The sequence below is a fragment of the Chelonus insularis genome, unplaced genomic scaffold, assembly GCF_013357705.1.
Source record: "Chelonus insularis isolate UGA/USDA-ARS -01 unplaced genomic scaffold, ASM1335770v1 contig_422_pilon, whole genome shotgun sequence".
NCBI classification, from domain to species: domain Eukaryota; kingdom Metazoa; phylum Arthropoda; class Insecta; order Hymenoptera; family Braconidae; genus Chelonus; species Chelonus insularis.
This window is the reverse complement of record NW_023276573.1, coordinates 102,077-124,876: the sequence shown is the minus strand read 5'-3', so window position 1 is coordinate 124,876 and position 22,800 is coordinate 102,077. Positions and strand designations below refer to the sequence as shown.

The 22,800-nt window shown below is 28.5% G+C and overlaps 2 protein-coding genes and 1 long non-coding RNA gene across 4 annotated transcripts; 2 read left to right on the top strand and 1 right to left on the bottom strand.

The window, feature by feature from the left end:
• Positions 1–1,072: 1,072 nt before the first annotated feature.
• Positions 1,073–3,639, top strand: LOC118069683 (endocuticle structural glycoprotein SgAbd-2-like). The gene is made up of 4 exons (XM_035087964.1): positions 1,073–1,222; positions 2,516–2,700; positions 2,874–3,135; positions 3,343–3,639. Exons 1-4 carry the CDS (start codon positions 1,211–1,213, stop codon positions 3,430–3,432), a joined length of 549 nt encoding a protein of 182 aa, XP_034943855.1. The 5' UTR covers positions 1,073–1,210; the 3' UTR covers positions 3,433–3,639.
• A 919-nt stretch (positions 3,640–4,558) lies between these two features.
• Positions 4,559–21,081, bottom strand: LOC118069680 (uncharacterized). 2 transcript variants are annotated; one of them, XM_035087955.1, is made up of 4 exons: positions 20,993–21,081; positions 7,121–7,380; positions 6,718–6,837; positions 4,559–6,601 (listed from the first exon to the last, which is right to left on the bottom strand). In XM_035087955.1, exons 1-4 carry the CDS (start codon positions 21,020–21,022, stop codon positions 5,803–5,805), a joined length of 1,209 nt encoding a protein of 402 aa, XP_034943846.1. In that variant the 5' UTR covers positions 21,023–21,081; the 3' UTR covers positions 4,559–5,802. The 2 variants fall into 2 exon arrangements, with proteins under 2 accessions (XP_034943846.1, XP_034943845.1); XM_035087954.1 differs by lacking the exon at positions 20,993–21,081 and adding an exon at positions 15,532–15,634.
• On the top strand, positions 15,641–17,949 carry LOC118069684 (uncharacterized). The gene is made up of 5 exons (XR_004690672.1): positions 15,641–16,078; positions 16,739–16,785; positions 16,938–17,081; positions 17,286–17,498; positions 17,650–17,949. It is a non-coding gene; the product is annotated as an uncharacterized lncRNA (long non-coding RNA).
• Positions 21,082–22,800: the final 1,719 nt, after the last annotated feature.

Below are 22,800 nucleotides of genomic sequence, written 5' to 3'. Positions count from 1 at the left end.
ACTTTTTTTAGTGCAAACTTATCAAAAAAGGATTGAATTAATTTTTCAGCTTTTTCTTTGCCAAAGTACTCCGAAAAAAACTGGTATTCAAGTTAATTTATGTGTCAAAATGCTTTTATTAATAAAATTTCAATTTTTTTCATAGTTAATTGATCTCCATTATCTTTAATTATTATAATTATAGTAAAATATATTATTTGTCTGTATGTTAAATTTTAAATAATCAATAATTGATTGAAACATAAATTTTCATATATCATATGCAGACTATTTTATACTTCAATTTGAAGAAAATGGTAGAAAAATTAACAAAACTGATTGGCAATTACATGAAATTGTGCCGGAAGATAAGATATTTGATAAAGTAATTGCTCAACTACGTAGAACACAAATGTTAATCTTCATCATGAATCTTGGTGACTTCGCAATGTATGTTTTTATTCAATAACAGAAAATCTGTACATCTTTCGAACAATTTACTTACATTTCTCATAAAAAAAAAAATATATATCCCTTAATTTGTCTACAGTTTGTTTACATTTCTATTGCTTTCATCAACATCACTGGAGTATTCATTATAACTTTGACAGAAATTAATGGCTCCAATGAATTACTTTTTTCTCATCAGTTAAAAGCTAATTAATTCATTTCTACCATAAGTAATGGCTAAAATTTTTCATATAATCATCTAACCTTTTAGAATCATAATAAGAAAGTTTATCGAAAGTGGATCCATCTAAATGACTTCCGAGTCTTTGAATACATTTTTTCTTTTATTAGACTGTGACTTTTAATCAACCTAATCCTATTTGGTATCAAAGTATCATCATCAACCTAACAAAGTGTCAGACTCTTCAGTAATCGAAACACCTCTAAGGCATCATTTATTTCATTGTTTAGTTTCTTAGCAATGCTGAACATTACAATTATGTGTCAAAGATGATACAGAGGCGTTTACTCATCTGTAAGTTGGTTGCATTCAAAGAAGAGCACACATAGGCGTCGACCTGTGTAATCCATATATACTTACCTTCATAATTTATGAATCCCTCGAGTAGGGATAAAGTGAGAGTTCGTATAAAAGCTGATTTCTTTCCTCTCGCTAGAACACAGTTCAGTGTGCTTCTTCACTGTTTGCTTAAGCATCTTCATACGTTTTTCCAACCGGTCACTTATTCAATTTGTGAAAGAACAAGTCTAAGGATACACCATGAGACTCTTTGTAAGTACTATTTTTCATTAAATATTTTTTATCTTAATAGTATTACAATTATTACCACCCCTTCATTATAGTTGATAATAATTTCAAGCAGTTGATGATTTATAAGTTTCTTTATGATGATTCAATGATAATTAACTAGATGTTGGGATGGTTAAAAATTTTGTACTAATCATTTTTTAACCAAACGATTAAATATTATGCAAACGAGATCACGATGTTGATCTAATGATGATGGATAACCAAGAATAATAACAGTAGCTGAAGAAAGTGAGAGTTACAAGATGTAAGATGATGTATCTCATAACGATAGTGACAAGAAAATATGTAAGATTATGATAAGTAGTATATTATACACGGGATAGTAATGTGTGATGAGCTTTCAATTCTTTAGCAGGATGATCTTAAATTGTGTAGGCGAAAGAGTGCCAACATAATACTTGTCAGTTGATAAAATATGTACATAGTTAAGGAATTCTGTAGTATGCATATAAGACCCAATAAATCGGAGATGGGTTGGGCTGCTCTGCCGGCATACTGTTACAACTATGAACCGACAGGTTAGCAGGTCATGAGTTAAATGACCTATGCTGGCATTTAGTTTTCACTTTCACTCATCTCCGGTGTACCCTAGGTAAATACACTAGTCAAACTCTACCAGGAAGTTGGTAGGAGTAGAGTCATCTTGGGGTATTCTGAATGCCATATCAGGATTGCATAAGGTAAGAAGGCTAGAAGGACTTTCTTATGTCAACAGCAGTTCCTTTTATTGCCGGGAATGAAATTATTATCAAACATTCAATCGTTCAAGTCGTTATCATTTGAATTAAATGGTTGTTCATCACTTTACCTTGAAACATAATCATCTCACTTTCTCTTTTTATTTACGATCGACTTTTTTTCATTATTAAAAAAATTTTTCCACTTTCGATTTTGTAATTGAATGGAGATGTATCATTAAAATATCAAATTATGTCATCTGTTATTGTTAAATAAATTATAATTTATATTTTAAATAATAATATAGAACTATAAATGTAATTAAACATAAAAAAGTTTACTAAAGAAAAAAAGGAACACAAGATATATTTTCCTATAATAACAGTCACGCTCTAACTGACGTGATTGGACGCCAACTAACTTCCCCAAACAGGTGTCGTACAAACAAATTTACTGTCAATTTTACAGTTATCAAGATGAAGAATAATTTTTAGATCAGGATAAAAATGAAATAATAAATTAATTAATTAATTAACTAACTTCAATTACAAAAAAATATGATATTTTTCTTTTTAGGTATTGTTAACAATTGTGGGAGTTGCAGTAGCACAAAACCAATTCCAGGGACGACAGAATCAACAACAATACCAGGAGGAAGAGCGTAGGCCGCAGGGTAACGACAGACAATTCTCTACCACCACCTTCATTCCCATACTCCAATGGAATAAGGAACAAGAGCATGATGGAACATATAGAACATCGTAAGAATAAAATGGGTGTGCTTAATAATTTTGCCATTCCCCATAAAAACATCCTTGAACTATAGCCGACACTCCCAAGTATATATCACGAGATATTTCCCCTAGTGGTTGCTCTTTGCTTTTATTGCTGTCTTGTATCCATGTCAAGCAGAATCATACTGTTTCTCTTTCAGCTACGAGACTGGCAATAACATAATCGCTGAAGAGAGCGGATACATCAAGACTTTCGGAGAAGGTGAAGACAAAGTTGAAGGGCTTGTTCAACAGGGTAGCTACTCTTATACCAGCCCCGAGGGACAGATTATCACTGTTCACTATACTGCTGATGAAACTGGCTTCCATGCACAAGGTGATCACATTCCTACTCCTCCACCTGTCAGTGAAGAAATCCAAAAAGGACTTGATCTTATTTATGCTGGAATTAGAAAGCAAGAGGTAAATTATCATTACTTTTTCTTTTTATATCAAACAAATATTCTATTAATAGCTTTAAAGATTTTGTTATAGTGTTGAAAAAGATTGGTAAAATCTTTATCAATGCAATTAATTTTAGTTTTTTATAAAATTAATTATTATTATAAGTTTTAGAATAATAATTAATAATTTATAAAATATTTTAAAATATAAATAATTTTATAACAGGAAGCTGCAGCCCGTGAAACAGCTCTCAAGTCTCAACAACCACTGAACCAACAAATCGATAGGCAAGATGATAGAAAATTCCGCTTGTAAATCGTTCATTTGTCAAGTCAAAATCTCCGTAATTTATTCATAATATTATATATTACGAAGAGTAATGACTATCAAGTATATTATTGTATACAACATTTTATCATATGTATTTTTATAATTTCTAAATCTTGTTATTTTTCATCATGTTTGTTTTTTATCGACCATGGTGATCGATAGTACTGAATAATACTCTATAATCGGATGTATCAATGTCAATATAAACATTTATTATATTTTGTCATGTATTACTCTTTTAGTAGTATTTACACATTAAAAAAATATGCATCTTTAATTCATTCAATATCCATTACATAGAGTGCCAATTGATTGAATTTGAAATAAAAAACATTAAAATTTTGTATTTTTAAGTTTATACAGATACTTACCAGTAGGAAAAACATGTTTTGCATCTTTATAAAACATAAAGTTTTTCTTTTAATAATATAAACATTTAATTAAAAATAGAAAACTGTATGAATTATTTCCATTTACAGTCTCTTACTCTATCTCTACTTTTTTATGGGTAGAATAATAAATAAAACATTTTTTAAATTTATAATAAAAGAATTAGACATCGATGTCAGTTTATAAAAGCGTTTATTCACTTTATGTCTCAATATAAAGTTAATATACTTCAAGTAATTTTATTAATTATACATAAAATCGCGCACGAGCGTAAAGAAATCTTCACTTTTATTCTGATAATAGTAGAATACGCACAAAAGCGTGAACACATTCAATGGAATTATTTTTCGAGATCCTAACTTTATTTCTTCACGATAACTATATTAATTATCTCATATCATGAGATCGCGATTATTTATAGTAGGTCAGAAAAAACATATTATTATATGTAAATATGATTTTTTGATTATAAAGTTTAAGGATGCATGTGGAGAAAAAGAGGTAGTAGATTTAATTCAGAAGCAAAAGATAATAATTATAAATTTTTCAATTCAATTTCAATAATTATTCTGAAATGAATAATTAAAAAGAAATTCGATCGTTCATTACAAAAAGTATACACTCATTATCAAAAAAATAATTAAACATACCCTGAATGTAAGTCTTTTTATCAAAGAAATAATTTTTTATCTCAAAAAAGTGGATGGTTATTATTAAAACCATCTAGTTTAATTACAGGTACTTAATTGTGTTGCTCTGAGGCCAAAGTGCATTAAAATGTTATCTTAAAAGTATTAATAACTTATAAAATTATTGTTTATTAGCCATAACCATGTAAATGGAAAAAATTCCAATAAATTCACCAAAACTTGAATGAACTGTGATCATCAGAGCAATAACAGCACCATTTTATTAAATAATTAATAATCATTAATTAATATTAATAAAAAAATTAATAACAGCTAATTATTAATTTTTAAATAATGTTCCATAGTTCATTGTCACAAAGTTAATTAATATTATCACACTTTCATTCATTCATTTGCACATAAAGTTTGAAATAATGAAAAGAAAAATTCAAAAACACTTTTTAGAACCGTTCTATACAAATAGATAAATTAATAATATATTTTTTATCAGAACTTTTTGCGTTATAAATTCAATAACACATTTTTATTCAAGTGGATGCACGTGTAAAATAAATCATCCTTTTATGTACGTGGTTGGAATATAATCAACACAATTATTTTTCTTATTTGTACGTTGCTAAATATTTTACAATGAATATTGTACAGCATTTTTGTATGCTTTTTGCATAGGAAAAAATAATCATACGCAATAAATAATCAAATATGGATAAAACTATGACGATAATCTTACTTGGAGACAAATTTAAACAATTTTTAAACATTTACTTGACACGTATATCTTTTTTAAGTATCAGCATCTTTAATCCAACATTGAATGATGTAAAATGAAATGTAAAAAAGATAACTATTAATATGAAGTAAGTGTAGGTAGTTTGTTAAATCCGGTTGTAAACTGTCGACTTCCCACGTTATTAAATATGTCATAATCTTGATCCACTTATTTTACCGTTACACTCAGCTTTACGTCAATTCTATCTTTGGGTCTGTCAGTTTTAAGAAATAACATCAAGACAATTTCAAGCACCTTATCTGTTAACCTTCAACATTGCATTGTAAAGCATATATGACAAAATATAGTTAAAAAAAAATTAGACAATTATGAGATTGATGAAATTGTTATAAAGATAAATAATGATTATGTGAACTTGAAGCTAAAAAAAGGTCTTACAAGCTATGCATTCATACGATTGTCTTACGTACACGTAAAACCATCGACTGGCACGTCGAATGAACTTATTATTATTTTATAAGGCATTTAGGACGGAAAGGAAGCTTTTGACTGAAATTCACGTAAATGGCTTCCTGTGATATATTTTCAATTCGTCTTAGGTGGCACTGGATCATAAGGAGTAGCATCAAATCCTACGTATCGATTATTCTTTTTATGAAAAAATCCATCTTGTCCATCAGCTTTGTAATAAACCACTCGCCTGATCCCAAAAGGATCAATATAACCAAATGAGCCAATACTTTTATCAGGTTGCTGCTCTTCTTCATGATAATGGGTTTTTAAATAATATTGAAACCCATCAGATGTCGTATGAGTTCCATCATAGGGTGGAAAATCATAATCTCTGGAACCTTGTGCAATACGAGCTTTTCGACTATTCGGACTGTTCACAAAGAAAACAGGATTATTTCCACTTGTCTGACTATCTGACCTTTCATTTGGAAGATTAGGTCGCCGCGACCTGATTTGTCTAGTATTGTTAAATTTTTCTGAAGCAAGAGCTGCTCTATATCGTCTACTATCATGCCTATAAACACCGTAAGAAGATTCTGGAGTCACTTTTATAGATTCAGGTTGATTAAATTGACTTGCTGCAATCGTTGATTGAACTGGTGAAGCAAATGGATAAGGCTTCCGGTAATAAGGACGTCTAAAGCCTGATCGTCGAGGATAATTTGGTTTAATATATCCAGCAATTGGTTTTGGTATTCCGTTGGTGATAGCAATAGGTGCTATAGTTGTTGAAAAATAACTCGGTTTTGGATATGGTGTTGTTGATGATGAACTATATCTTTTCGTAGAATCTAATGGTGAAAATTCTTGCAGAGGTTTTATTGTGTTGGACTCAATACTATTGCTTGATATTTCAGGTAAGGAAGATTGTCTGAAAATCGGTAATTAGATTAACCATGAGAAAATATAGAAAATTAATAAGTTTAATTTCTATCAATTTCTAATGGTAACAACTGAATAATAAAGTGGATAGTTATAATAGTAAACCTAAATGGATTTGGAGGTCGCCTGGGAGTTGTTAAAATTCCACTTGTTGGTGGTACTCGTTTGCTTGCAGCAACTGCATCCTCAATAGGTCTGTCTTTGCCAACAAAGATCATTTTGGACCTGTAATAGAAAAAACGTGAAAATAAAAAATTATACTTAATGAACAAAATTAGTATGACTATGGGCCTTTGTTCATCACAGTTATGGATAATTTAAGAGACTAATAATAAATAATAATCAAAGATTGTAGTCTTCCTACGGACGTAAACATAGATTATTTCACAATTGTTCTATCATATTACTGTCATTATAATACAAGTTTGTGGTAAACGTGGTCACTCTTGTCATGATCTTAATAACCGATCATAAAATGAAACTTTGGACAAAAAGCAGATATACTTACTTAAGTATTCTGAAGCCTTCACGATCTGCAATGTAATCTTTAATTCTTAAATACCCTAGAGGATCAAGCCATCCTTCAGTTCCTATAACAGTACCATCTTCAAGTCTTTTTTCCTTTCGAAATTGGCCATTAAGTGTTTGAAATCGAAAATATCTCTCTGGACCTTCATCAGTTTGGATATGATATTGGGTGTTAGGGTCAACATTCCACCCACTTCTTTGTGCTTCGATCTCATCTGGCGTTAGACCGAATACCGAAATCTAAAATCAATTACATTTAATTATAACACCACAAGTATAAAAATCTACATTGGTTACACAAGTTTTATTCATGAATAATAAAAACGGTTTTAAATTAAAAAATACATGATTATGCAAATAAGACAGATCATGGACATATCATGAAAAAAAAGTCTCAGAACTTTTATTTGATATATCATTTTTATTAAATTCAATGTTAGAGCCATTGCTAATCAATCAGATGCAAAAATGACATATGCTGGATTTTATGATGCATGACATCTTTATTTAATAATCATAAAATATGTCTATTGATATCAATAAAGTTTTTCAATAAATATTTTCATTGAGATCAAGTACATTTGATGATATGATGCTAAGAGAAATGATTAAGTATAAGTAAAACGACGACAGTTTGTAGGTGTGTGATGATTATTCGAATCTCAGTAGGCGTAAAATACCTCGAAACTAGATGCATTCACCTTGAGGACGGTCATGTTAAATCGTTACGTCCTTTACCTGTCGTGAAGGCTTAGTTAGATAATGTAATGTAATGTTTGAAGATTTTATAATAAGAGGTGCTTATGTACTCATTAATTAAACAAACAACCTTTTTCTCGATTATGATTTCACGAAGAATAATTATGAATAGAAATTGGTCTGAAATTATGTTAATGTCCCATTAAAGTGATGTTGTAGTCATCAAAATGGCAAGATTGTCATGAAATTAAACAATTTTTTATTTTATTTTAATTAAAAGCCAGTAGGAAATTGTGTGGTGTTTTCTTGTAGTAAATTTATTTTATGTTTACTGATTTCATTTCAGCATTAATAACAATTTTTTTTAAACATTTGAATATTTTTTCTACCCCTATAACGTCGTCACAGTTTGAAAAAAATCAATTAATGTTGAATTTCTCGTAGGCGTTAATAGGTTAAGTTGATGCAGAATAAAATCTAGATGATTTCTCTCCATATATTGGTCATAGTAATTATTTTTCTCCATTTATTTCACGTAACATCTTTTATCGTAATGATGAAAGATTTTGGCTGATTCATGAGTAATAAAAAATATACAAATAAAGTAAGAAGTGGTTAAATATTTTTTTCTTCGTTAGTGCCAACACGACAACAGCAATAACATTGAGTAAGAGACGAACACACGTTACTGATCTCTAGCTCCTTATTTACGCGAGCGGCATGCGTGGGATTGGGAAAGTTCCTTTGGCCTCTCCGGTCCATATTAAGAGATCTCATATCACGCTTGTTGACTCTCAAAGGCACAATAATATATTAGCAACACTGCAGACTCTTTATTCGCGCTCTCTGACCCTTAATCTTTTGTTCATGTATTTCATCAAATAAACACTATATTATTGATCTTTATCGCTGCAAATAATTTCAAGGAATACAAGGAAGTACGGAGATATTTTTGTCTAGTTAAGATCACAATTTCTTGTGTCTTTATTTTTATGTGACTAAGGATACCGTTTCTTACTTCTCCATAGAGTCACTACGACGCTGTATATATGCATATAGTAAATTTGTCCTTCCTACGTACAATCATTAAAATACTATTTGAATGACGGAAGCAGTAGAAATAGATAATTTTTTATGCTTCAGATTAAAAAGGTATTTTATTGTTTTATGTAAAAATAAGGCATTATTGAGAATACTTTATATATTAATTAAATGTCTTATTGTAGGTTAAGTACTTTGTTTATAGTGGCTTGCATTATTTTAAATCGTCAACAAAATATGAAAGATAATCAAAGTGAATTAAATTTGAAAAAAATTTAAGTTAATTTTGAATTGATAGTATGTATTTTACTATTATGTAATTAAAATAAATGAATTGATTTTCCAGAGTTATTTTTAGAGATTACTAATCATGCAAGCTTTCTATTTAAGCAAATGCTTGTAATAATATACATTGTTTAGTATTTTCGATACTTAAAGTTTTTTAGGTAATCGAAATGAACGAATTTTCATATAAAGAGTGAAAAATTTAATAATACTTTTACACATATAAATAAATTTTTTTTGTACAGATTAAGAACCAAGAATATATTTCCTGGTCATTAGCCTTCATCTCATCATTATTTTATCCTTTCAAGATGTCATTTAGTGAGACAAAAAATTAATTTTTCAGCGTATTGACGCCAGCGTGGGTGTACAAATATCTTGAACACTTCCCACAGTCATTCTCCAGGCCTGGAAGCCTTTTCCAGGCTCTGCTAAAGAAGTTATTGCGGTTCAGATAATGCTACTTCCAGGACACTTATAAACATTACTTTCACAAAAAAATATCAAACACTTCACTTGAAGAATCTTCTCTAAGTGAGTGTTGCTAATAAGACGCTAAAAGTCGGTCGAGATGGACAACTGAAAAATATCAAGATCATAGACACGCTTTCATTTAATTTTCTGTCATCATTTTATTTAATGTAGGTATATTTGTACACTTAATTTCTTACTCCTACTCTCAAGCAATAAATCAAAAAATATCAACTAAATATTAATAAATATTGGCTGATTGTATCAGTATAATATCAAGTTTTGCTGCAAATGTCATCAGAATTAGCATTTTGATTTATTGGAGTATCTTTCTAGACAAAGAGAGTAATGTCATTTCTAAAGAAGAATGTGATTATGAATTGGTTAAAAGGCTCGAAGATTTTCATAAAAATTGAAAATAAAGTTAAGGGAGAATGAAATTATTGATAGACTTGGAGATGTTTTTAAAAATGAAGATTATTTCAAATTAATAACAATCTGTCATCTTGAATAACTTTGTACTGTTAATTTTGACGTCACTTTTATTGACGTTAAATTAATTATTGCATTGAACTTTACATAACACGTGAAGAAATAATTGTAGAATATCCAACTGAATCTAAAAATATTCTGCTAACCTTTAGTTCTACGTTGATTAATATGTTATGAGACATTTTTAAGTATCTACTTTCTTCCTATATAATTAAAAAAAAAAAAAGTAGTAACCAATTTATCTTCGATTATGTTTATGAATGAATAGGCGCCGGAAAGTCATTTAGCTTCTGGTTATGCAAATTTTTTGAATCAGAATATAAATGACGTCGGAATGTTTGACAGAATCTATAGATTAATATGAATTTCAGCATCAGAAAATAATTTTAGCTTGCATGAGTTAATTCTTGTTTAGAGTGAGAGCGAAAGGAAGAAAGTAATTTATATTCTTTAAACTTTCAATTTTTCATAGTATAGATCCACCAATGAGTTTTACATTGTCTGCCATGCTCATATGATTAATTAGTTTACTTTATGTACAAGCATGAAAAATGTTTGCATGTAAGTCGAGTATATATGACGAAGTGCTCGAGATTGGCTCAAGGCCATTTGTTGATTTTGTATTCAATAGAGTGCGAGAAGATCGATCAACCAATAAATTGTTTTTTAACCATCAATTGTTGTCATACTTGATATTCACATCAATACACTTGATGGAATACAATTTATCTATTATGACCTTGTTCATGGTGAATTTTATTCTTACATCCAATTTATGCACATCAGTTGTAATAATTAGCATTATAACACGAATTTTTAGTCAATTATTCAGATTAATGACTTAATTTTTATTAAAATCTCTTCCTTGTGTCTTATTAAAATTTTTTTTTCAGTGTTCCAACATCTCTAGTAATGGTTTAAAAGATTAGAAGAGTAAATGAACAATTTTCAGCATGCTTCTGTGAAGAATAATATTGTACACAACAGTGGCTAGAAGGCTTACCAAGAAGAGTTAGTAAGTTAGCTTGTAATCCGCCCCTACAACAACGTGTGATTTTTCTTGCATCTACGAAAAACCATTACCAGATGTACACAAAAAAGCTTCAACTACTTATTACGTTTCTAGTGAAATTGCTGTCAGAGGTAAAACAATTACCAGGTTAAGGTGAATGCCGAGGTGGAATACCAATTTAACTTCTTCACTTCTCAACGACAATATCGTCTTCTCATCATTTTGTTCTATTCTCATCGTCATTTACAAACTCAATAATTATTTATTATTTATCTAGTAGCAATGCAATATCTAATCACTTATTTCTTTCACACATTTCTTATACGTATAGGTATCTAATATTATATCAATGATAATAACTACATACGCAATGTAATTGCTGGTTAATATTCTTATTTCAATCAAAATTTTCATCATAAACTAATCAGCTTTCTATGGTTTTATCATTTACGTCATTATCTCACTATTACAGCTTGTTATATCATACATTAATTCTTACTGGATTGTGTTTAATGTTAGGTAGCTCTTGTTAATTGTTTAACAATTATAGACTACATTTTAACATAAAAATAGTTAATGATGACAAGAATAAAGTCGATTTTTGTGATTGTAGATCATTCATATAATTATTTTAAGAATGTAATTAATATTTTTTGAGACTTTTAAAAATGCACAGAAAAAGAAGAGTAACTAAGTGAATATTTTTTTTTCAACTGTAAAGTTTGATAAAATTAAGTGATTATTTAAAAGTGTAATTTGCTTGTAATTAAATATGTAAAGTCATTGAGTGTATCAAGCATAAAGCATCATTGTCAATTGTAATTACCATCTCTTATACTGCGCTAAAAGCACACACGATTTTTTATTTTGAATATAATCGAAGGTATAAGAAAATTTAGCCCCTTTGAAGGGAGTTTTTTTTTTTGTTAAACTCTTTGGAGAGTGAAAAAAACTAAAGGGACCGATTTTTAGTAGATTGAATTGATACTGAGTAACTCTGACTCAGCATGCAATAAGTGGACATATATACATTTAAAACCCACTCTCGATTGCAATGGTCTAACCGTAATTGGAAGTGAGCGAGTCGTTTTACATATGTGCTAATGTGTGTTGAATGTATAGTCTGTATGTTATAGTACATTTGCGATTGGTCCTCTTGATGTTGCAGCATTATAACATCGTCGACCTCTAAACATAAGTATGCACTCAACATTTTACCCCGTGCTCAGATTCACGAGCGTGATTTACGATCCCGAATCGTCACGCCGCAGATTCATAACAGAAAGAACTTGAAAAAGAAACAAGCCCCTTCGGGGAGGCACGCGACGACGAACGAGAGAATAAAATTCATTGTCGAGGTCAGTTACTGGTCAGTCAAGAATTGCTTGATATGTTTGCATTTAATTCACATTCCTGGTCAGAGGTAAGCTTCTAAGACCTTGGAATAATATAGAGAAAAATTACAGATAAACTTAATGTCAAGGTCTAGTTCATATACTCAATTCTGACTTGTACTGTATGCTTGCTTTTATTACTGGGGAAAGTTGGATAGATTCGACCGATTGCCAAGTTGAACCACCTCCATAACTTGAATAGCATACACAACAAAAAAATTCAATTGCTTCAATAGTTATAGAGGCATGTTTTTTTTTGTTCAACAACACTTTCAGTCAAGTACTTAAATAGTCTAGTTATGTTAGAGCATTACAAAGTGATTTAAAATAATGTTATTTGAAAATTTATGATAATTAATTTTACATTAGGAAATTATTTTTATTAAAATTACATCAAAAAAAATATTTTTATTAAAAGCAGTCTTGTAATCGGTGTAATTTAATATCTTTTTAAAATTATTCTGCATAATACTTATCTTCTGACCAATAAAAAAAGACTTATTTTAACATGACTATTGGGTTTTCAAATAAAGCAATAGTTTTTACGTGTTGAGAGGAAACAATAATGGTCTACCAAAAGAGTAGTGTTATAAAACACCAGTATAAACTGTCATGCTGGAGTTACAACCAGTCATCTTGTGTTAAGGGTTCTTAAAGATAGTAACGATCCAAGATTCGTTTTGCTCAAGCTCGAAACTCATTTATGAGCCACACGTTTACTTGGCAATGAGACTCTTGTAATTTTGTGGTTCACTAGATTTAAGACGTCATAAAAATAAATCTGTCAATCTAGAAAATTGAAGGCAACTAGACCTTGCAATTTGAACTCTGTTCAATTATTATTTACTATTTTTTGAAATTTATTTTTTTATTTCGACAAATGTTAGTTATTTAATTTTTATTATTTCCTAATAGACTGTGAAAATGTTGAAAACTCACTTTCTTTTACTTAATGAATCAAAACACTGACTTTAATTATGTAAACAAGAAAAAATTTAATAATGAATTACGAATAGTCATTATTAATGACATGATAAATTTAAAGTACTCAAAACTAATTAATGAATTTCATTATCAAATTATTCTTTTGAATTGGTATAATATTATGTCACAAAAAATTTCTATAATATTTCTTTATTATTAAAAAGCTGTATGATTAAATTTATAAATAAATTATGGATAGATTTATTTATTTCACTAATTATTTATAAAAGTTTCATTATTTATTAATTTAAAAAATTTTACACAATAAGTGTGCAAATTTTTAGCATTTTTTCATTACTACAGCATTCTTGTAGAATATAATTATAGAAATACAATATATTATATGATTCTGTCCAATACAGAAAAAATATTAAAAAACTTACAAATTGAATGACTGGTTTTTGAAGGGAAGATAAATGAATAAACAATCTGAGGAATCATCAAGTGGAATTTTTAACAATATATTACTGTTAATTTTTTTTGTTGTAATCTTTAATCCACTAGCTCAGTTACTGTCCTTTTGTGTACAGACAAATCCTAATAGATATTTTTTACAGTTAAATCCATTGTCACAGAAGATCAAATATTTATCAATAAAGAACTTGGAGAATGGGCTCAGATATGCGGCTTGAAAATTTCATTAAATTTAAATTGACAGTAATGATGATTTTTTAACTATTAATATTGTATTCAAAAAAAAGTCAATGTACGCTAAGGAGAAAATTTTTGCTATAAAAAAAAAAGTTTATTTAATTAATGAAAAGAATTTGAAATATTTGCAAGAAAATATTTCATTGAATTTATTTTTATTTATTTATTTATTTAAATATTGATTGAGATTACAACAAATCTATGATAGGATATATGAATAAATTTTCTTTTTTTTTTGTTTTCCTCAAAATATGACTTATGAGGTCTTTTTTAAGTTTTTTACTAAAAAAATTTTATCCATGTATGTCAATTAAAAATTTTGATTTTATTAGTCGAAAATAAATATTACTTCTTTACAGTCAATTGTTTTCTCATTGTAGTGAGAATTCATTATTTTAATAATATCCCTCTGCCTTGAATGATTATTTGCTTTTTAGGATTTGCATTTTTTTTTCGATATTTGATGCAAATCAACATCTGTTGAATTCCCAGCGTACCTAAACGGTCCGAGAGGTGAGATCAGCGTGACAATGGTATTTGATCCCTTCAAAGAACGTTCGCGTACGTGTGCATATATCCGTGAAGTTTGAACTCAATATAATTCCTATAATCATTATCATACTATGTTCTCGACCAATTATTATCTTTACGGTTCATTAAAAAAGTTAACAGGCATTCAAAGGTATTATTGTTTTTGAATTAAAATAATATATAGTTCGTTGTTATTTATATACTAAAGCCATGATTGTTGTTATTAATTACATGATTATAATTTGTATGTATGAAAATTCATTGACTTTGACTTTTCAACGCGAGCACAACACAAGCGTTGGTGTGATGTATAAGAGAGTAGAAGTGTGGCGTGACTAATTATAAAAGACAATGTCTCGTTACAATAACTATCTCAATAGTAAGAAGACAAAAGATAATTTTACTTTCTGGAATTGAGTATAATATTTTTTTATATTTATTTTAATATTTTACACTTAAAAAAGTTAAACTTATTCATCAAGCTAACATGTAAAATAACAATAAAAAAGTGAAATTAAAAAATTAAAAACATATAAAAAATAATGTAGTGAAAGAAAAAATTTTTAAAATAACTTTTTACTACTCTGATAAGTTTTATAATTGCAATTTGATTAATTTATTTAACAAATAAGTTATAATTTTAAATAAATAAAGAATAACCTTATTATCACTTTTTTTGATTAAAAAAAAAATAGCCTAACATTGAATTAAAAATAAATTTTCTTTTTTCGTGAATCCTTTCCATTTCTATGCTGGTGCAGTAATTAAGTCAAAAATAGTACAAAATATAATCACCAAACAAAATTATTAATTTTCAAAAAAATTTCTTACCCTAATTAAATAAATGACAATAATAGGTATCCACACAGTCAACATGTCGAGACTTACACAGATAAGAAAATTTTTTTTTTTTCTAATAAATTAATCGCATTTTCACTAAGCAATGTGATTGCTTTCTTTTTTATGTCGCAAACTCGTTCTATTTGATTTTGATGTGAATTTCTCTTTTGTATACGAGGGTCACGAGGAAGTCTAACACGTGAGAAAAAAGAGATGGGCGAGAGAGTAAAATCACTAGTAGCACGAGGAGAGGATGCGATACCGAGAGAGACTGAGGTACGACAACGTTTCCTTGCTATCACTTGGCTCGGTTGCCTCCACCTTCACGCGAGCATAACAGGCGTGCTCGATCCGCTTTTCTGCGAGCAGAGGGGCAGCCCAAAGCTTGGTGTCCTCAACTATCAACCCACACTGTGCTTATAAACAACTAAGAAGTTAAGAGGAAGGTGCAATGACGCCACTCAAGAAGACGAAGAAGTCATGATGTTCGTTGTCCTCGCTGATGAAGCGTGTCTTTGGCCATCAGTGGGAGTTCAAGGTGACTATTTGTACCATAACCATCAGCTCGTATTGTATTTATAATTTATTTCGTCATGAATTATTTGTTTTTGTTGGTGAAAATTGATGCTAAAAATGATTTTTTCATTATTGATTAAATTGATTAAAAAATCAAATTGTAAAGGTTGATAATAAAGGACAATTATTTTTATTCCTTAAAGTAATTTGTAAATTAGCAAACTCTTACATGACAAAAGTATTCGTTTGTTGTTATTGATTGCATTTAAATAAACTATACAATCAATAATTTGACTCCATTATTATTATGCTTATGATTGAATTAAAGCCTCTCCTCTTTCATTTCTTGCATATCTACTGATGGACAATTTAGTATAAATTTTTTCATGACGTCACCATAATTTGCACGTGATGTTCATAATTACAGGTAAGGGGCTTTTGAAAGAGCATCATTCTATAACCAAGCACCGAATAATAAGCATCACTGAGATTCATTTGAATATTTTACTCTTTACATTGTATTAAAAGGGTGTGGATAAGTGAAAACGTCCTTCTTCCCATGTCATAAATTCCAATAATTGTATTAGCAATTTACATCACGTTTATTTTTTATTCTTTTTTATTCCCTTCTTTTATAGACAAAACATTCATTCATAACATCATTTTTATTTCTAATTTACAGATCTAGTTCAGAAAGTATTCGAAGAATCAATGAGTAAACAGTAGAAAGTAAGTCACTCAATATAGACAGCTCAACAGCTGATGTGCAATATCTTGTCTGACTTGATCTAATGTTGATCTAGTTAGTATCTGTATGTTTATTGTATTTTATGTATTTCATACAACATTATTTTTCCTCATCCATTTTAATCTTATTTCAGATTATCTTCTTAATGAGGTGTTTACCGACTACTAGCATAAATTATGTCAAATTAATATGTGATGACGATGTCAAAAATTACTAATGATCTAACATACTTTGTGGAATAAATTAGATACGTGAGATACTTTGAAATTCTTACAAGGTAATTCATTGGACTAATCTATGCATGATGCATCAAAGAATTACAAGGATTCTTCTCTATTTTATTGAACAACTGTTTTTTAATTGCGTTCTTTGCATGCAAATGTTTTATTAAAAAAAATAATTTCTCAATAATAATAATTTAAAGCTTTGATTATATTTATTTTAATTCAAATAGATTTTTTTTATATAAAAATGTTTCTAGGAATAAATATTGATGAGATTGAAATGTACTTAAAAAGTAATTAAACGTAAACAATTAGAGCAACAAATGGAATCATTATCGTCGATAAAATGCAATGAATCTTACACAATGATCTAGAAAACCTTTAGAAGAAACAAATTCTAAGAAATAAAATTTCTCTACAAGTTTCCGGGGAAACCCATTGATGTTCTCTTATTCAAACTATGACTAATTGTGAGTAATTAACAAAGTTAATTTAAAATTAAATCATGTCATCAAAAATAAGAGTAAGAAATATTTCTTACTATTTTAATTCATCAACTAAATTAATTAAAACTTGTACAAATTAATAAGGATCATTTTTAAATATCCAATGTATTTATAGAGTATATTTTGCTGATTAAAAAGTAATTAATCAAACCAATTGAGTGATGAAAGTGCGTAGAGTAGAGGATTAAATGTTTCAAAAGAGTTTTAATCATTCATAGAACAAAAGCGGAAGTTTACGGGAAATCTTAAAGATTATACAGGAAAAAGGGATTTGCGATGTTATCCGCTAGATTTGCAAGACGCGTGGGAGTGTGCTCGATTCTCGTTGCATTTTATTTTGTTCTTAAAACAAAGGCTACGACGCTGTAAGCGAAAACCCACGAGTTGACTTGTATATAGGTAATTGTACACGTACGATGTCAGATCATAAAATCCCTAGCAAGTCGTTTTCTGGGATACATATGTAAACATCAATACTTATTTTACAATTCAACTATTTAAAAAGGACATCATGAATAATAAGAAAAACAACAGAAGGTAATATTTTATTAATTTATTATTATTTTTAATCATTTACTTTTACTCATTTTCATGAAAAATTTAAACGCATGTGCGTCTGGTTTATTCTGTGCAAGTATTTTCACCTTCGTTTGCTATACACTTACACTAAATTGCTTTCACTTTTATGAGCGGCAGCCTGATGCTGAGAATAACGAGAGGCGCCGGATCCAGGTATTACATTGAGATATAGTGGGGTTGACTTTGAGAGAAGATTGCGGTTTCGAAGCTTTGATTTTACTGCGACACTACACCCTCCGGGGATCAAGTTAATCAAGAAATGCTTAACATTCACCTACGTTATTCGTTTCAAAGTATCCATTTTTTTCTTTTTTATTTACTATTAAAAAGATTATTGAATTTAAGTAGAGAAAGTAACGTGGTCAGACGCTAGACCTTTTATTTAGGAATTTTTTAAAAAACTCTCCAAATAAAAATTAAAATGATAAATAGATTAAAACAGAAACTTTTTAAAATCTCCATTCTTACATGATTTATTATTCTACATATTAAATTTTATTTTTAAATCAACTAATTAATCGTATTAGATTGTTAATGTTTGTTGTTTAAGAATAATTAGTAGTTTTCGGATTCTTTTATTCTATCTGATCATTATCCTCAGACTATTGAAATCCATGTAATGATTATTTTATCTCATAATTACATATTTATACTGATAAATCTATTTATCGATATAAATGAAAAATTATTCTCAGATGATGAAACTAATTGTGAGAATAAAATATCCTTTAATATTTTCTATTAGTATTATTATTCTTGTTGTTGTTAATTAATGTATATATTGATTATTTATTTTAATTGTATATCCTCCCTCTACAGGCTCACCACTTCCTACCTACCCAATAAACTATTACACACATAAATAGTCTATCGGGTTGTGTCTGCAGCCGACTTACGCCCTAAACCATTGTATCGCATTTGCACGAACATACAGGGAAACTGCAGAAAACCTGTATCGATACAATCGGCTCTCCGAACAGATCTCCTCCCGCTTACGGTGGCCCGAGAAAAACCATATAAATGATTTTGTCGCGTCAAGGCTGACGCTGTACCTATTAGGCCACCGTGTCGATTGTTGTTAATTAATGTATAATTACTCATTTAACTTCAGAGCTAAGCAATAAGGGAAATAATTTATGACAGGAAAATTACGATAAATCCAAACAGTAAGTTTTATCATTTCTGTTGTAATTAATATTATTCATCTCTGGTTGTATCATAAATTGTTTATAATTGTCATTAATTTTTAATTTCAGTGATAAATTGATTTTCAAGAAAATAAGATAAAAATTTTCACACCGATAATATCATAATTATCTTCGAATTTGATGTGGTTATTGTTCTAGCTTTGATTTAATCGATCAAAGCTTTCTATTGGACGAAAACTGATCCTAAATATATAAAAGTAAAGATTTGATCAAGCTTAGCTAAATTAATTTAATATTTCATTTAGTTAATGAATTTTTGAATTATTTATTCAAAAAAAAAATTGAGTAAAATGTGTAAGTAAATGCACTTCTATGTTTAATAATAGCTCTGTTGTGTTTTATTTGGTGAACAATTATTACATCACGTGAAAATAAAAATAAGAGTAACAACATGATAGGTACTTTCTGAAACAAGCAAAATATTTATTAAGTTATCCTAATCGGTGAAGTTCATTTCACTATAATCAAACATACTGGTCATAGCTATTATTAAACACTGTTTATTCTCACAGAACCTTTCTCTCGATATTCCGTCACAAGTAACAGGATATTTTACTCTAATCAATACCTTTTAATGCTTTTCTTTCATTCATACATTGACCGTATTTTAATCACTTACAAAATAATATTTTTTATAAAAAATAGAAAAATTATTCTTATTAAATCATTATAAAAAATGTTTCAATATCAAATTTAACAAATATTACCAGTTTAATATTTTTTGTGATTTTCAAAAAACTTTTTCTAAAAATTTTAGTTTTTTAAATTTGTATTAATGCTGAATTTTTATTAGATTTTTAGACTAGAATAAGTAATATAAAAAATTTAATCAATATGATTAAATTTAATGTCTCATCTTATTTAAAAAAAATCGTTGTTTCATAATTGCTTTGACATTTAAATTCTGCTTAATGAAATCTGTACTCTACTGACATAAACTTTTAACCTTATTTGAATCACTGACAATCACATACCAAAAACTATACGTGTTACATTTTGACACTTCAATTCTTTCAAATCGATTAACTACCAAGTAATTAAATTCATATCATGTTCTTTCAATACTCTGTTCTTATTTTAATAAGAGAGCACAAACCTAAACGAAAATGAGTTAAATTGTTAATTTACAAGTCGACACCAAAACAGAAATAAATAAACCTCATTCACTACTTTATACTTTATACTTTTTTTCCATTTATTTTCCACGAGTTAAAAATGACATGGTAGTTGTTATTCATTCAGAAAAAAACAGATTACATCCTCTGAGATTGTACAATATCCATAAATATTTTTTTTAATAGCGATGAATAAATTCAATATAATAAAATAATGACACTCAATGCTGATTTATTATTGATAAATATATTATAATTTGCTATGAAATTCTTGAGTCTACATGATCGTAATAATAAAAGGCTTGGCATTAGTAACATCCGTTGATTGGGTTTATTACTACAACATTGTGTAGAGTAACAAGGAACATGTTCTTCCTTAGCTTTTGCGCAAGGACGTGAGAACAAATTACTTCTTTCAATGTACCATTTATTTATATCGACGGAAATTTCTTATAAATTATTATTGTTTCTCATTCCGAAAAGAAAAAATTTCAATTACTTATTCATGAAAGTTGTCATTAGAATCTATTTGAAAATAGTTCAGTCATTTACTTACCAACAACGAAATAGCAACATATGAATACATTCTGATGATTAAATTTCAAACACAACACATAAAAAAAAAAAATTTAATTTATTTTCAAGTGTCTAATATTAATAAATTATTTAGTCTTCTAGTTTTGTCATAATTCGTTAGATATTTTTGCACCACCTGAGTCGGAATAACTCAAGTACTGGTCATGAAAAAATGTGAGCTTGTCAACTGGTGTATAAATCGTTTCTGAAGCACTGAACAAACTAGTGTTATTAAAAAGCTGGACTATAAAGCTGATTCTTTACGGAGGCAGCATATGTAGAGTTAGCAGGAGGGCCCAACTGGCCTCACGCCTTCGCAAATCTCCTTTTTAGTTTTAGTGAAAAATACATTTCAGGGATGTCTCTTTTTTGGCATTGTACATTGACAGTTGACTCATGAGGACGTCTTAATTTCGATACGAAAAGATAATATAACTTTATTTAATGAAAAAAAATCTATCACGTGATTTATCAGCTATGAAGTAATTTTCGACTCAAGTCGACACTTAAAACAAAATTAAAAGGAAATAAAAAAATTAATTTGACCTATCAAGTATAATAAGTTTAAACTAACTTTGCAACAGTGATTGGCATAAAAAATTTTCAGTTATACATATAATTTGTAATTTCATCTTAAATATGATCAATTATATAATTAATTAATAATTTTGTCCAATAATACTACGAAAAAAAAAATATTAATGTCAAACTCTGTTTTGCATTGAGATTTATAGTGTACTGAATAACTGTAACATTATTCACATCTCTATGATGATTACGTACTGTTAATCAAAGTATTTCCCTCATTAATTTTCGATGAGGCGTAAGATATACTATAATAAAAATTTTCAATTCAATGTCATTCAAATGCTTATTAATCCATTCTATTAGATTATGAAATCCTCGATACACTTGACATCGATATTATATAGATTTCGATGATACATTCATGAAATATTAATGAAATGTTTTGTTTATACAGTAATAATAGAATCGGAAATTTTTAAAATTCACTAAAAGTAAACAATGCTTTTTAATAATTCATTCTTATATATTAATAAATAATTTGAGAAATTATCAAAGTACATATACATATAGCTGTACATTTATTTTATGTACTTGAATTTAATATTTTCAATGATTTCAAGTGGTTGTAACAATGTATTAAGAAGGATGTGTTGAAAGTATTACGAGAATAATGTATATCATCTAACAAATGTATAGAGCAATAATAATTATAATTTAAAATCATATATTCAAAGTGCTGCGGTACAAAATAAAAGGATAAAAAAAAAACAACGACTATCCTCAATGTTTTATTTTACAAAACGCACCTTCCAACTCCTCGTATGTTGCGTCAAAATAATGAGGACGATATTGCATCAGATAAAGACTCATTCAATTCTTGTAATTTAATTTTTCTTTTAAAGTTAATTAATTTTTTTATCAAGCTCAAAGTAAAAAATATTAAAATAATACTAATTATCATGTCAAAATAGTTTTTCGACCACGTTAATTTATGTGCATACGATTTTTATCCTACGAAGGATCAACAAGGAAACGTACTCACATAAATATATCGAAGCCAAGGTGATCGTCTTTCTCAGTTGAGTCGAAACCATATCACTTTCAACGACTATCAGTAAGAGAAAGCGCCCAGAGTACTTTCGACACGATCGATCGTCGAAAAATGTATTAAACAAATATTATTCATCTAGCGAATATTTACAATATTATTTACTCTATAGATGTTTCCTTCTGCTTTTTTTTTAGGTCCTTCATTGAAAG

What these genes read in the sequence shown, in the direction of transcription:
- LOC118069683 (XM_035087964.1), top strand. An exon ending in GATGGAACATATAGAACATC is followed by an intron (nt 2,701 to 2,873) that starts GTAAGAATAAAA and finishes TTTCTCTTTCAG; the next exon opens with CTACGAGACTGGCAATAACA. An exon ending in CTGGAATTAGAAAGCAAGAG is followed by an intron (nt 3,136 to 3,342) that starts GTAAATTATCAT and finishes ATTTTATAACAG; the next exon opens with GAAGCTGCAGCCCGTGAAAC.
- LOC118069680 (XM_035087954.1), bottom strand. Translation starts at nt 15,576, where the DNA reads ATGTTGACTGTGTGGATACCTATTATTGTCATTTATTTAATTAGG. An exon ending in TTGTCATTTATTTAATTAGG is followed by an intron (nt 7,381 to 15,531) that starts GTAAGAAATTTT and finishes AATTGATTTTAG; the next exon opens with ATTTCGGTATTCGGTCTAAC. An exon ending in CGACCTCCAAATCCATTTAG is followed by an intron (nt 6,602 to 6,717) that starts GTTTACTATTAT and finishes ACCGATTTTCAG; the next exon opens with ACAATCTTCCTTACCTGAAA.